This window comes from Oryctolagus cuniculus, chromosome 4 (genome assembly GCF_964237555.1).
Source record: "Oryctolagus cuniculus chromosome 4, mOryCun1.1, whole genome shotgun sequence".
Taxonomy (NCBI): Eukaryota; Metazoa; Chordata; class Mammalia; order Lagomorpha; family Leporidae; genus Oryctolagus; species Oryctolagus cuniculus.
The window spans coordinates 78925571-78938991 of record NC_091435.1 but is presented as its reverse complement, the minus strand read 5'-3'; the positions used below and the strand labels follow the sequence as shown (position 1 = coordinate 78938991).

The window sequence follows — 13421 nt, the reverse complement described above, 5'->3', positions numbered from 1 at the left end:
TATTATTTTGGGGGTCAGTGTTGTGGCATTGTGGGTTAAGCCAGCACCTACAGCGCCAGCATCCCATAGGGGCGCCGGTTAGAGTCCCTGCTGCTCTACTTCCCATCCAGCTCTCTGCTTATATGCCTGGGAAAGCAGCAGAACGTGGCTGAAGTGCTTGGGCCACTATACCCAGTGGGGAGACCCAGGTGACACTGCTGGCTCCTGGCTTCAGTGTGGCCCAGCCCTGGCTGTTGCAGCCATCTGGGAAGTGAACTAGCAGATGGAAGATTCGCCCTCTCTCTCTCTCTCTGCAACTCTCCCTTTCAAATAAATAAAATGAACCTTTAAAAAAAAGGAGTATTATTTTTGAACCGTCTTTTGAGAAGAAGTCAAATATTCTGGATTACCTGGGCAAGATATACAAGCAGACAAGGAAAAGTAAAAGGCTCATGAACCCCTGGTGACCGTTCCAATGTGACTGCCCAATCTGAGTCTGGCTGGGTGTTCACTGCCACAACCAACCTTGGCATTGACAAAACTGGCAGAACAGCCTCAACACTAACACTTGTGGTTTCTTCAGTGGCAAAGGATTGCCTTTTTGGTCCTTGAAATGCAAAGGATTTATGACTATTTGTAATTCTACCTAAGTAGTAAGTTACCTTTCAGGACAGCTTTCTTAGTTTTTGCGGACATTTTAAAGTGAGTAGCTACAAAATGAAAATTTTTCTCTGCACTCTTGTCAGAGACCCGGATGACGTTCCTAGCTTCAGTCTGGCCCACCCCTGGCCATTGCAGCCATCTGGGGAGTAAACCAACAGGTGGAAGATTTCTCTCCCTCGCTCCCTCCCTCTCTCCCTCCTTCCCTCCCTCCCTCCCTCCCTCCCTTCTTCCCTTCCTCTCCCTCTCTCTTGAGCTCTCCCTCTCGAGTGTAAGTTTCACTATTTAGTCTGGTACAACACAGTCATTCAGTTAGATTGTATTTTTATGATTCCATCAAGGTTTGTTTTTGACATGGCCCTAGTGATTGTTAATTTTTATTCTAATATCTCCCATTCCAGAGGCTTTTAAATTTCTTATATGTGTATATAGTAGTTACCAGATTATGAGGCTAGTGCCATGGCATAGTGGGTGGGGCTGCTGTTTGCAGTGCCGGCATCCCATATGGGCGTCAGTTCAATTCCTGGCTGCTCCACTTCTGATCCAGCTCTCTGCTGTGGCCTGAGAAGGCAGTGGAAGATGGCCCAAGTCCTTGGGCCCCTGCACTCCCATGGGAGACCTGGCGGAAGCTTCTGACTCCTCCCTTTAGATCAGCCCAGCTCTGACTGTTGCAGACATTTGAGGAATGAACCAGCAGATGGAAGACCTCTCTCTCTCTCGCTCCTTCTCTCTCTATCTCTCTCTCTCTCTCTCTCTGCCTCTACCTCTCTCTAGCTCTTTCAAATAGAGAAATAAATCTTTTTAAAAATTTATCAGATTATGTCGTATACATGTATTACCAATGAATGCCAGGGTTCTTTGTGCAAGAAAGAATTCAGACATGAGACAGAGAGTAGTGAAAAGTAAAATAGCAGGTTTATTAGGGTAGGGACATCCGTAAGAACAGGTGGGCACCTCTCCAGACAGAACCTGAGAGTGCCCAGTCGCTTGGACTGGGGGAAGAGCAAGGTTACATGGTTGAGTGGAGTACACCTGGCCAGGCCAGGCGGGCAGCTCAGCATAGAGGCAGAGGGCTGAGCGTGCAGTCCGGTTGAGGCCGGGGGTTTTTAAGGGGATGGGTCTTGCCTCCCCACCTCTGCTCCTCTTGGAACAAAGGACTTCTTTGATTTAAATAGAAAATCTCCTATCTGAGTTTTCCTCCTGAAGTTATCATACAGGAGGAAGCCTGGCTGGCGTAGACCCGCCTTAGAGGAGCCTTAGAGGAAGGATAGTTATCGGGTAGAAGGGGCTGGGCGCATTTGAAGTGCAGATACTGGGCTGCACCTGGAAGATTATCAGGCAGAATGGGCAGGGACCCCCACCTGGCAGGTTATCGGGTAGAAGGTGCAGGGCAGGATACAAATCCTGGGCTGCCCCTGAAACGTTATCGGGATGACTTTGAGATGCATATGCTGGACCTAGATGTCAACTCTTTAGGCCTTTATGTCACACACACATAAGCTCTTATCTGACTTCCTACTTAACACATGCATGTGCATATATTCAAAAATAAATTACTTCAACATACCAGGACCCAGTTTTCTATTCATGCTGTATCACTGTAGTGATTATCTGTATTGTGACTTACTCTTATGTCACCTTCTGCAAGTTTTTTAGCCTTGATAATTTTCCCATTAAAATTTTACCTGGGGCATATCTGAGCATTTAGCAATAGTGGTTAAGACACCTGCAACCCCAGCCTGGCACTGTGGTGAAGTGGGCTAAGCCTCCACTTGCAGCTCCAGCATCCTATATGAGCACTGATTTGTATCCCTGCTACTCCCCTTCCAATCCAGCTCTCACTATGGCCTGGGAAAGCAGTGGAAGATGACCCAAGTGCTTGGGCCCCTGCACCCATGTGGGAGACCTGGAAGAAGCTCCTGGCTCCTGGCTTCAGATCAACCCAGCTCTGGTCATTGCAGCCATCTAGGGAGTAAACCAGCAGATGGAAGACCTTTCTCTCTGTCTCTCCCTCTCTCTGTTACTCTGCCTCTCAAATAAATAAATAAAATCTTAAAGAAAGAAAGAAAAAGACACCTGCATCCCATAGCAGAATGCCTGAGTTCAATTCCTGACTCTGGCTCTGGCTTCCTACCAGCGCAGACCCTGGGAGGCCACAGTGTTGGCCCCGGCACAGCGCGGCCCCTGCCATGCAGGCCCTTGGGGAGTTTTCCAGGGGATGGGAGCACGTGCTTGTTATCTTTTCTTTCTCTACCTGCCTCTTCAATAAATAGAATTTTAAAGGAATAATAGCAGGCCAGCGCCGCGGCTCAATAGGCTAATCCTCCTCCTTGAGGCGCTGGCACACCAGGTTCTAGTCCCGGTCAGGGCGCCGGATTCTGTCCCGGTTGCCCCCCTTCCAGGCCAACTCTCTGCTATGGCCCGGGAGTGCAGTGGAGGATGGCCCAAGTGCTTGGGCCCTGCACCCCATGGGAGACCAGGAGAAGCACCTGGCTCCTGCCTTCAGATCGGCGCGGTGCGCGGCCGCGGCGGCCATTGGAGGGTGAACCAACGGCAAAGGAAGACCTTTCTCTCTCTCTCTCTCCCACTGTCCACTCTGCCTGTCAAAAAAAAAAAAAAAAAAAAAAGAATAATAGCAATAGAGACAAATCAGAATTGGAAAAAAATTATATATCTTGACACGAGACAAGTTAGTTTCAGTTTCAACATCATTGTTCTGTCAATATTTGGAAACTTGGTAAATGTTCCTTATTTTTGTCTTCAGTTCTAAATCTCTGAATTTCAGGCTAGCTATTAATTGATGCCAGGTTGCTAGCAAATTCAGAGAAATCAGGCTCCAAATAGTCTTGCACTGTGCATGAGTTTTTAAAAAATTACTGAGAAAAAAGCAATTTGCTGATGGTGTTTCATTGCCTCCAATGCATTAGTTGTAACCAAGGCGGTAACAGATGGACTGGATGAGGTGCTACCCTAGGAAGGAGACAATGCTGTAGTCTAACACCTAGATCGCTAACCTGTTTCTTCAGCAGTTTGCAAATTACCTAGTTAGAAGGTGTTGCTTGCTGCAAGGTAGACCGGAATTCACTTACCCTGTAAAGGCGCTTGAAGTTGCTTCAGAATGTGTATAAGTCTTTGAAAATATTCTGGACATGGAATGAATGGGTGCATCCCTAGGCTATATAATTAATACCATGCAGCATTGCATTCTTTAAAGGAAATTGTTACACTTAAGCTTGTTAATTTAATGGCCCAGTTCATTGTTGATTAAACTATCAGAAGCCAAATTAGTTTTATCTCACACCCAGCTGATTGTTTTATTTCACTGATGGGCCTGAAATTCTGCAAATATGCTAATTTCCTATTAGGGTGAATGTCCTACTGCTGTTTTACACATCCTTTATAGCACTTTTCATTCATGTAGCATGTTCATGTATTTAATATATTTTGGTCGCTAGGCAAAGTGCTTTCTCAGCAAATTTTGGTTTTGGAGGTCAGTTTCCTATGAAAGAGTATCTGGGGTGTTTGGAATTTTTAGATCAGATCATTAAATACTTTTTTTTTAATTAGCATTGTGTTAGAGAAAATAGTTACTTCTTTGAAACTACTTTATCAAAGCAGTACTCATCTGTTACTGATGCCTGTGTATGTATTTATAGCCAGATGTGTCTACCCAGATATGCGACCCTTTTGGGGAGTATTCAGAGTCATGATGTATTGATAATCTGTGAGTCAAGATAAATAGAATAAATAAATTCCTACCCCAGAGGCACTGGTGCTTCTGTTTTTCTCTGCTCTTTAAAGTGTTTTTTTTTTTTTTAAGATTTATTTATTTGAAAGCATAATAAAGAGATGGGGGACAGGGAAGTCTCCCATCCACTGGTTCACTCCCCAAAGGGCCACAATGACCAGGGCTGGGTCAGGCCTAAGTCAGGAGCCAGATGTTTCCTCTGGGTCTGCCACATGGGTGCAGGGACCCAAGGGCTTGGGCCATCCTCCTCTGCTTTTCCCAGGCACATTAGCAGGGAGCTGGATTGGAAGTGGAGCAGCTGGGATACCAGCACTGCAGATAGTAGCTTCACCTGCTATGTCACAGCGCAGGTGCCTTCTTTAAAGTTCTAGAAGCAAAGTGTTGATAGGTTGAGTCTTTTACAAGCTTACAATATCAGAACTGAAAGAATGCCGTGGTGGGTCAGGCCAGCCAGGATTCATCCAGCCCAGGCCACACAGTGCATGATAGAGAAAATACGGTTGTCCTGGAAAATGACAAGCCTCAGAAGCAAGTCTTAACTCTAGGATTATTTTTTCTTACCCAGTACATTCCGGAGTTAGAAGCTGGCTTGTGTTGCTTCAGTGGCACAGGGGTGGACATCTTTACATTCTTTTTGCCAGTGCTTGTGAATTCCCGGTCCTTTCTTTTGTCTTCCAAGATGGCTAAGCATCATGTCTTCTTTGCAGTCAGTATGGTGGTGCGTATAGAAGAATTAGGGCAGAGGGGCTGACTCAGCAACTTCCAAATACATCTCTGGCCACTCTTGTTTACAAAGACATCTTGGACCTGTAGTTTTTCACCCATTTCTCTTGTGCAGAGTTCTGTTAGGAAGAAGTGAATGTGTATTGGGTAAATGGGCCACTGGCAGTTTCTGTTGCAAGTATAAGAGCCCCTTCCTACCTGCTCCCCAGAATATTCTCTGCCCAAAGCATGCGTGCATCATTTTCTGTGAACTGATCTTAAGCTTTGCTGAGTGTGTTCATCTTTCCAGGTCATAGCCTCTCCTGAGTTTTCAACCCAGGTTTAAGTCTGACTGTTTTAATTCCCTGGCAGTGGAAAGAACAATGGACTTTGAATCAGGGGGCCTGATGTCTAGTGGCAGTTTGTGTGACATCTAAGCGTCCATTTCATCCTTCGTACCTTCTCTGGCTGCATTTTTCAGACTTCTTATAGGATCAGATGAGCATTTGTGTTTTAATGTATGCAACAGTACATGAGAAACAGGAAAGCATTATGCAAGTAATGCGTGATATTATCAGCACCATGTTCAAAATCAAACTCTTCATCTTCCCAACAGAGTGAGCTGTGTTGCTTCTTACTTTTATGGTAAGTCCCCAAGTCTGGAAACCTCTATCTTCCTTTTGGCTGCACCTGCCTCACATCCCACATCTCTGGTTGTAGTAGGCTTTGTTATTATTCTCGTAGTATCTCTCCATCTCTATCATCTCTGCCTTCTTCACTGCCATCCCTTATTGTACAGGGCGTGATAATGTATCACGCTTCTCACTTGGCTGTTGGAACAGTTCTCTGATTCTGTTTCAGTCCCTACTCCCTCTCTTTCCATCTTATGCTCCACTTATTTCTACACAGCTCTCATTTTTATTTTTAAAGATATAATATTCGATGAGATTGCTATGGCATAATTTATTAAAGGCTGGCCAGCGCCGCGGCTCGCTAAGCTAATCTTCCGCCTGCGGCGCCAGCACTCCGGGTTCTAGTCCTGGTCGGGGCGCCGGATTCTGTCCTGGTTGCTCCTCTTCCAGTCCAGCTCTCTGCTGTGGCCCAGGAGTGTAGTGGAGGATGGCCCAAGTGCTTGGGCCCTGCACCTGCATGGGAGACCAGGAGGAAGCACCTGGCTCATGGCTTCAGATCGGCTCAGTGCACCGGCCATAGCAGCCATTTGGGGGGGTGAACCAACGGAAGGAAGACCTTTCTCTCTCTCTCTCTCTCTCACTGTCTAGCTCTGCCTGTCAAAAAAAAAAAAAAAAAAAAAGATTATTAAAGGCTTTCCTATTTTGAAGCTTTTAGTTTGTATTTCCAATTGTTATAATGTGGTAGTAGACATCTTGTGTGTATATGTATGCTACATACAAGATGTAAGAATATCTAGAGAGATGTAGTTGTAGCTTATGATGAATATGTTAGAGTCTGTTTCTATAACATGAGTTATTGGGATCAAGTGAATGATTCACTGGGACTTCTGCTTCATCTTCCCAGTTATTTCCCAAAGGATGGTTCCAGTTTGCATGTCCTGAAAAACAGAATGCATCATGAAGTACTGTATCTTCTTAGTGGAGGAGATCAAAATATGCTGCCTCCAGAGAGCCGCTTATCTTGATTATTTTGGGTCAACAGCACTTTCTTTTTTTTATTTTTTATTTTTTATTTTTATTGTTTGACAGGCAGAGTGGACAGTGAGAGAGAGAGACAGAGAGAAAGGTCTTCCTTTGCCGTTGGTTCACCCTCCAATGGCCGCCGCGGCCAGCGCATCACGCTGATCCGATGGCAAGAGCCAGGTACTCATCCTGGTCTCCCATGGGGTGCAGGGCCCAAGCACTTGGGCCATCCTCCACTGCACTCCCAGGCCACAGCAGAGAGCTGTCCTGGAAGAGGGGCAACCGGGACAGAATCCGGCGCCCCAACCGGGACTAGAACCTGGTGTGCTGGCGGCGCAAGGTGGAGGATTAGCCTAGTGAGCTGCGACGTAAGATCTCTTTGACCTTCCTTTTTCTTCCCAAAGAGCAGGAGATAAAACTCGAATGGGACAGGTACTCTCCTTGTACTGGGAAAGGGAGGAGAGGGGAAGTAACCAGAGTCAGGGAGCCCAGGCTGAGCAAAACTGGTACAGACCTTGTTGGACTAACCCTTACCTTCCTACTTGGCTGAATTAGCTGCCCTCCCCCAAGCCCCTTTGTCTTGTCTTGTTTTCACAATTTACGACTATCTAACTTAGTTATGACTGCTAGGCCCTAACTGCTTCTGTATTTTCTTTTTCTTAAGAGGGTGTCTTTGGCCGGCGCTGCGGCTCACTAGGCTAATCCTCTGCCTAGAGGCGCCGGCACACCGGGTTCTAGTCCCGGTTGGGGCGCCGGATTCTGTCCCGGTTGCCCCTCTTCCAGGCCAGCCCTCTGCTGTGGCCAGGGAGTGCACTGGAGGATGGCCCAGGTGCTTGGGCCCTGCACCCCATGGGAGACCAGGAAAAGCACCTGGCTCCTGGCTCCTGCCATCGGATCAGCACGGTGCACTGGCTGCAGCGCGCCGGCCGCGGCGGCCATTGGAGGGTGAACCAACGGCAAAGGAAGACCTTTCTCTCTGTCTCTCTCTCTCACTGTCCACTCTGCCTGTCAAAAAAAAAAAAAAAAAAGGGTGTCTTTGCGTAAAATTTATTAAATAAAATTTGCATGTTTTTCTCCTGTGAACCTGCCAGAGACTCTTAAGGGCTAGTAGAGGAGAAGTTTTGCCTTCTCTGCAACAGTCTAGCAAAACTTTAAAAATATTTAATACCAGTTGTTTGTCCACTTTTGTACACATGGGATCCAGAAACTCCAAGTGTGGAAGGATTTGGCGCATTGCATTATTTTACGTGTGGGCCAGTGTGTGGATTCAGCATTGAGTGTGAAGTTACTGTATCTGAAAAAATGCAAATCAAAACCCCAGACCCAACCAAGAAGAACAGAAAATTTTCTTTCTGGCCACATCATATTATCCTTTTCTAGGCCCTTCAGCATGCAAAGGTCGCTTAAAGATAAAGCCGGGGTCTTTTTTCCATTAGACCTGTGGGGCCTTCTCTCTCATTCCGTGCAGTCCCCAGCTCTTCGGCCCCCTCCCTGTTTGTTCTCAGCTGTCAGCTGCAGAGGGCAAAGTCACTGAGAGCTCAGGAAGGAATCCCGAGTTCTGGCCCTGTTGTCTGAGAAAGGAGGCCAAATTGATTCAAGTTTTAGTGTTCTTTTAAAAACAAGTGTTGAGTTTGGAAAATCACAAGTAACTCAAGTTCTTTATAAAAAGCCCTCCCTCATTCTTTTTCCTTTAATCAGTTTAGAAAAAGGTTGGGTGGTGGAGAAATTTGGATTAGTTACGAACTTTTCCTAATTTCTTGAATTAAGTATAATTACACATTAAGTAATTGAAATAGAGGATTAGCTGATTGTTCTTGAGAACCATAAATTGTGTTTTATGGACCAGCATGTGAAGCTTTTGTTTTAACCTTCTCCCAAAGCTTCTATCTTAACATGGCTTTAAAGGGAAATGTCTTGTTCTTTAATTTAAAGACTTCTAATCTTTCCTATCCAATCCAGTAGTATCCTAAATGAATATTCTGTGATTCTGTGAAATTTACTTGAGTACTGTGCCAGCAGCAGCGTTGGTTTGGCCATAGCCCCTGTTTAAAGATGCAATTCAAGCTGAGGATTATCGCTAATTTCCATTTTAGCACACATTTTATTCTTACAATCACAATAGAAAATAATCCCCCCCTCCCAGGTTGTCCGCTGTGTTAATTGAGTAGTCTTTTTGGCATAAACATGTGATTTAGCAAACAGAATTGTTGATGACCCAGAAACTAGATGTTCTGGAGTAGTTCCCCTCAGCGTTTCTTACATAATCCTCTATTTAGGAAATAATATTGTGTAAGAAACATTGCATCTTTTTAAATTTGAAAAAGTAGTTGGAAAGCCCTTTTAAAAAAAAGATGAAACCTTCATTTCTGACTTTGAAAATGAAATTTCCCAACATTCAAACATTTAAAATTTAATGTGAGAGAAATAATTTAAGAATTATCATCCTTTGAAGCCAAATATTTATTTGCACAGAAAGATTTGCCATAACAGAAACAAAGCTATTTTTCTTTATATTCTATAAAAATAACTTTATAATCCTGTAGCTGTTTCTTTTTTTATGTCTCTCCCTAGGTAAGCATGGCAAACCTTTTACACCAGAGAAGGCCAAAGAAATCATAATGTCTTTGCAACAACCTGCGGTCTTCTGTAACATGGTTTTTGATTGGCCGGCACGACACTGGACGGCTGAACACCTTACTGAGGTCCTTGGTGGCAAGCAGATCCGATTCAGAATGGGGCTGCAAAGGACTGACACAGGTAGGACCACACCTCCTTGGGATCACAGTGGCTCTTCCGCAGCCTTGCTGGATTCCCCACAGTGCTGTAAAGAATCCTTTCTTTCCATTCCTTTTTGACCATTTCCTGTACAGACAGGAAAATTTTATGGGAAAATTTGAAAGAACAGTTTGACCCAGGGTTTTTCTTAGGCCAAAAGAATCTGTGGTGAATAACCCCATACAACATGTATTTGTTCATGTGTAACACGTCTATGTTGCTGGACACGATCGTGTTACATGGAGCGAGGCTGGTAAGTGTTTGTCAGTGTATAGAAGACCAGGCTGCTGGGATCGTCGCTTCTCTCCACCCACGCAGAATGTGTCCTTTCATCCCTGGCCCCAGGCGCTATTTATAGTGCTTAGTCCGGTTGTCAGTTTATCTCTTTGCTTTATCGGCTGCCTGACCTATATTGTGTTGTACAAACATGAAACGTTGGTGAGCCTGTTTGTTTATTTTTTTTTTTCATTCTCTTAAGCAAGTATATTTTGCTGGCTCTGCCTTCTTCCCTGAAAACTACTAACATTTTGATATGTTTTCCCTCTTGTCAGATAAAGCAATTGCCATTTACTCTAAAATGTAGTTAACATAAAGGAAAGAAACAATGCTGTTTCTAATCTACAGGAGTTTGTGACCGTTGTCTGATGTTTAACTTGTATTTCAGTGTGGATTTGGCAGTCTGGATATTCACAGTAGTTTAACACTGAAGCAAAATCGCCTGTTAATATTTATTAATAACTCAAGCAGAACTAGAAAATTCCCTAGCTTATCTGTAAGCTGCTCTAAGGTTCTTTCTCTCATGTTGGCCATGGAGTACATTTCATAGACTTATTTAGGTTTTAATGTCTAGAAACACTCCTTGTACTCTTGTGATAGGTGTGGTAGGATTACTGCACCTGCAGCTCTCTGGCTTCTTATTCTAACCATGCACTGAACTGTTCATTGTATTTTAAAATTAAATGCTAGACCAGCAGCAATAACGTAAAAATAAGATTGTGCTTTTTCCTCTTTGATTTTAGCCAAATAAATCTGCCACTTACTGAGTTGTCTGTGACACTCTAATCTGGAGAGAAATAGGAATGATACATTTTTTTCAAATCCTGGTTAGACTCCAAATACAATACTACTTCTGACAGTTACCATTTATTGAGAGCTATTGTGTCAAGTCGTGAGTGCTTCAAACATTTTATCTCTCTTAATCTGCTTAAAACCTTCTTAGAATTGTATAATTATTACTCCATCCTATAGATGAGACAAAAGAATCTGGTATTTTCAAGTTAATACTTAAGCACAAAAGAAAAAGTTAAAAAAAAATCTGGTTGTGAGAAAGTACTCTTGAATTTCTAGTAGAGAAAATTTTTTTTTTATTCAAATGAAATTCATATTACATAAAATTCAGCATTTTCACCATTTGATAGTATTCAATTCGTGGTTTTTAGTATATTCACAGTGTTAAACCACCATCACCACTATCTTATTCCAGAATATTCTCACTATCCTCTAAGGAAGCCCAGTGTCTCTTAAGTGGCAGCTGTCCATTCTTCTTTGCCCACAGCCCCTGGCAAGTGCTGATCTGCTTTCCACCTCTCTGAATTTGCCAGTTCAGGATGTAGCATACACATGGGGTCATCATGCAGTATGTGGCCCTTGGGGTCTGGCTTCTTTCACTTACTGTGCTTTCGGGGTTCCTGCAGGCTATATGTATCAGTCTTTCATCTCATTTTAGTGCTGAATAATATTCTGTTGTATGGATATGTGCATTTTGGGCATTTACTCCTGAGCTGAAGAACATTTGAATTGTGTTCACTTTCTGACCATTATGAACAATGCTACTGTGAGAATCTGTGTGCAAGTTCTCATGTGGAAATACATGTTCATTTCTCTTGGGTACATGTCTAGGAGTAGAATTGCTGGCTCATCTGGTAACTATTTAACTCTTCAAGGAAAGTCCAAACCATTTTCAAAAATAGCTGCAACATTTTACATTCCACCAGCAGTAGATGATGAAAGTTCCAATTTTTCTACATCCTTATCTCTTGGTTCTATTATAGCTGTTCTAGTGGAGAAATGTCTGTTCAAATTCTTGGCTTATGTTCTAATGGAGGTGTTTTTCTTTTGGTTATTGAGTTGTGAGGGTTCCTCATATATTCTGGGTACTAGGCCCTTGTCAGGTACATGACTTGCAGATATTTTTCTACCAATCTGAGTTGTTTTGATAATTTTTTACTTCAAAAATTGTTTGTTTATTTTATTTGAAAGGCACATACACACACACACACACACACTTGGGAGGGAGGAGAGAACTGACAGGTAGAGGTCTCCATTTCACATATTCATTTCCTATCAGAGGTGGGGAACCTTTATTCTGCCAAGGGCCATTTGGGCATTTATAACATCATTTGCAAGCCACACAAAATTGTCAACTTAAAAATTAGCCTGCTGTAGATTTATTGAATTTTTTATTCCTGCCTGTGGTTGCCTTGGCAGGACCAGACTAAATGATTTCACGAGCCTTATACAGCCGGTGGGCCCCATCCCTGCAAATGACTGCAACACGTAGGGCTGGGCCAGCTAAAGTCAGCAGCTGGCAGCTCCATCTGGGTCTTCCACATAGGTGGCTGAGACCCAGGTGCCTGAGCCATCCATCACCTGCTGCTGCCTCCGCAGGGTACATATCAATGAGAAGCTGGAATCTGAAGCAGAGCCGGGACTGGAAACTAGGCAGTCCAGTATAGGATGTGGGCAGCCTGAAACGCATCCTACCTGCTGCACCAAATGCCTACCCCAAGGTATTCCTTTTAAAAGTATTTCCCTGGAGCCAGAATTGTGACATAGCGGGTAAAGCCGCCACCAGCGATGTAGGCATCCTCTATGGGTGCTGGTTCATGTGCCAGCTGCTCCACTTCTGATCCAGCTCCCTGCTAATGGCCTGGGAAAGCAGCAAAAGATGGCCCAAGTGTTTGGGTCTCTGTACTCATGTGGGAGACCCAAATGTAGCTCCTGGCTCCTGGCATCAGCCTGGCTCAGCTCTGGCCTTTGCAGCCACTTAGGAAGTGAACCAGCACTATCCTGGTGGGAAGACTCCCCTCTCTGTATCTCTCCCCTCTCTTTCTCTAACTCTGACTTTCAAATAAATATATATAAGTATTTTTAAAAAATGAAAATAGGGGCTGGTGCTGTGGCTTAGTAAGCTAAACATCCACCTGTGGTGTCAGCATCCCATATGGGAAAGCAGTGGAAGATGGCCCAAGTGTTTGAGCCCCCATACCCACATGGGAGACCTAAATGTAACTCCTGCCTCCTGGTTTCGGATTGGCCCAGCTTCAGCCATTGTGGCCATTTGGGGAGTGAACCAGTGGATGGAAGACCTTCTCTCTGTCTTTCCCTCTCTGTCTCTGTAACTCTGCCTCTTAAATAAATAAATAAATCTATTTAAAAAAAGAAAACAGTTATTTCTCTGAGGGGCAGGTGTTTGGCACAGCTGTTAAACCACTGCTTGGTACTCCCAGGTTGGAGTGCGTACGTTGGAGTCCCGACTCCTCTGCCTCCCATTCAGCGTCCTGCTAATGCTTACTGTGGGAAGCAGCAGGTGATGGCGTAAATAATTGAGTCATTGCCACCCACATGGAGACTTGGACTGAGTTTCCACTTCCTGGCTTCATCCTGGCACAGCCCCAGCATTTGGGCAGTGAGCCAGTGGATGAAATCTCTTGCGTTCTCTACCTTTCAAATATAATGAAAATAGACTTTAAATGAAAAGAAATAAAAAATGTTAAAATTTAAATGCAACACTTCCACAGGCAGCTTAGGGAAATGGTATAAGAGAACTGATACCGCAGTCAGCCTGGATGGCCTCAAATTTTGGCTTACTATGCAACTTTGGGCAAGCCAGTTACCTTTCC

General features: G+C 44.2%; 1 protein-coding gene across 2 annotated transcripts in view; it reads left to right on the top strand.

Moving 5' to 3' along the window:
* HSPBAP1 (HSPB1 associated protein 1) overlaps positions 1-13421 on the top strand; it is a 55701-nt gene that overhangs the window by 7435 nt on the left and 34845 nt on the right. The window contains exon 2 of one of the 2 annotated variants that reach the window (XM_002716812.5): positions 9316-9501. The exons of the other annotated variant lie outside the window; for it this stretch is intronic. Within the exon in view, the coding sequence (XP_002716858.2) occupies positions 9316-9501 (186 nt within the window). The remainder of the gene's footprint in view (positions 1-9315; positions 9502-13421) is intronic. 2 annotated transcript variants of the gene reach the window in all.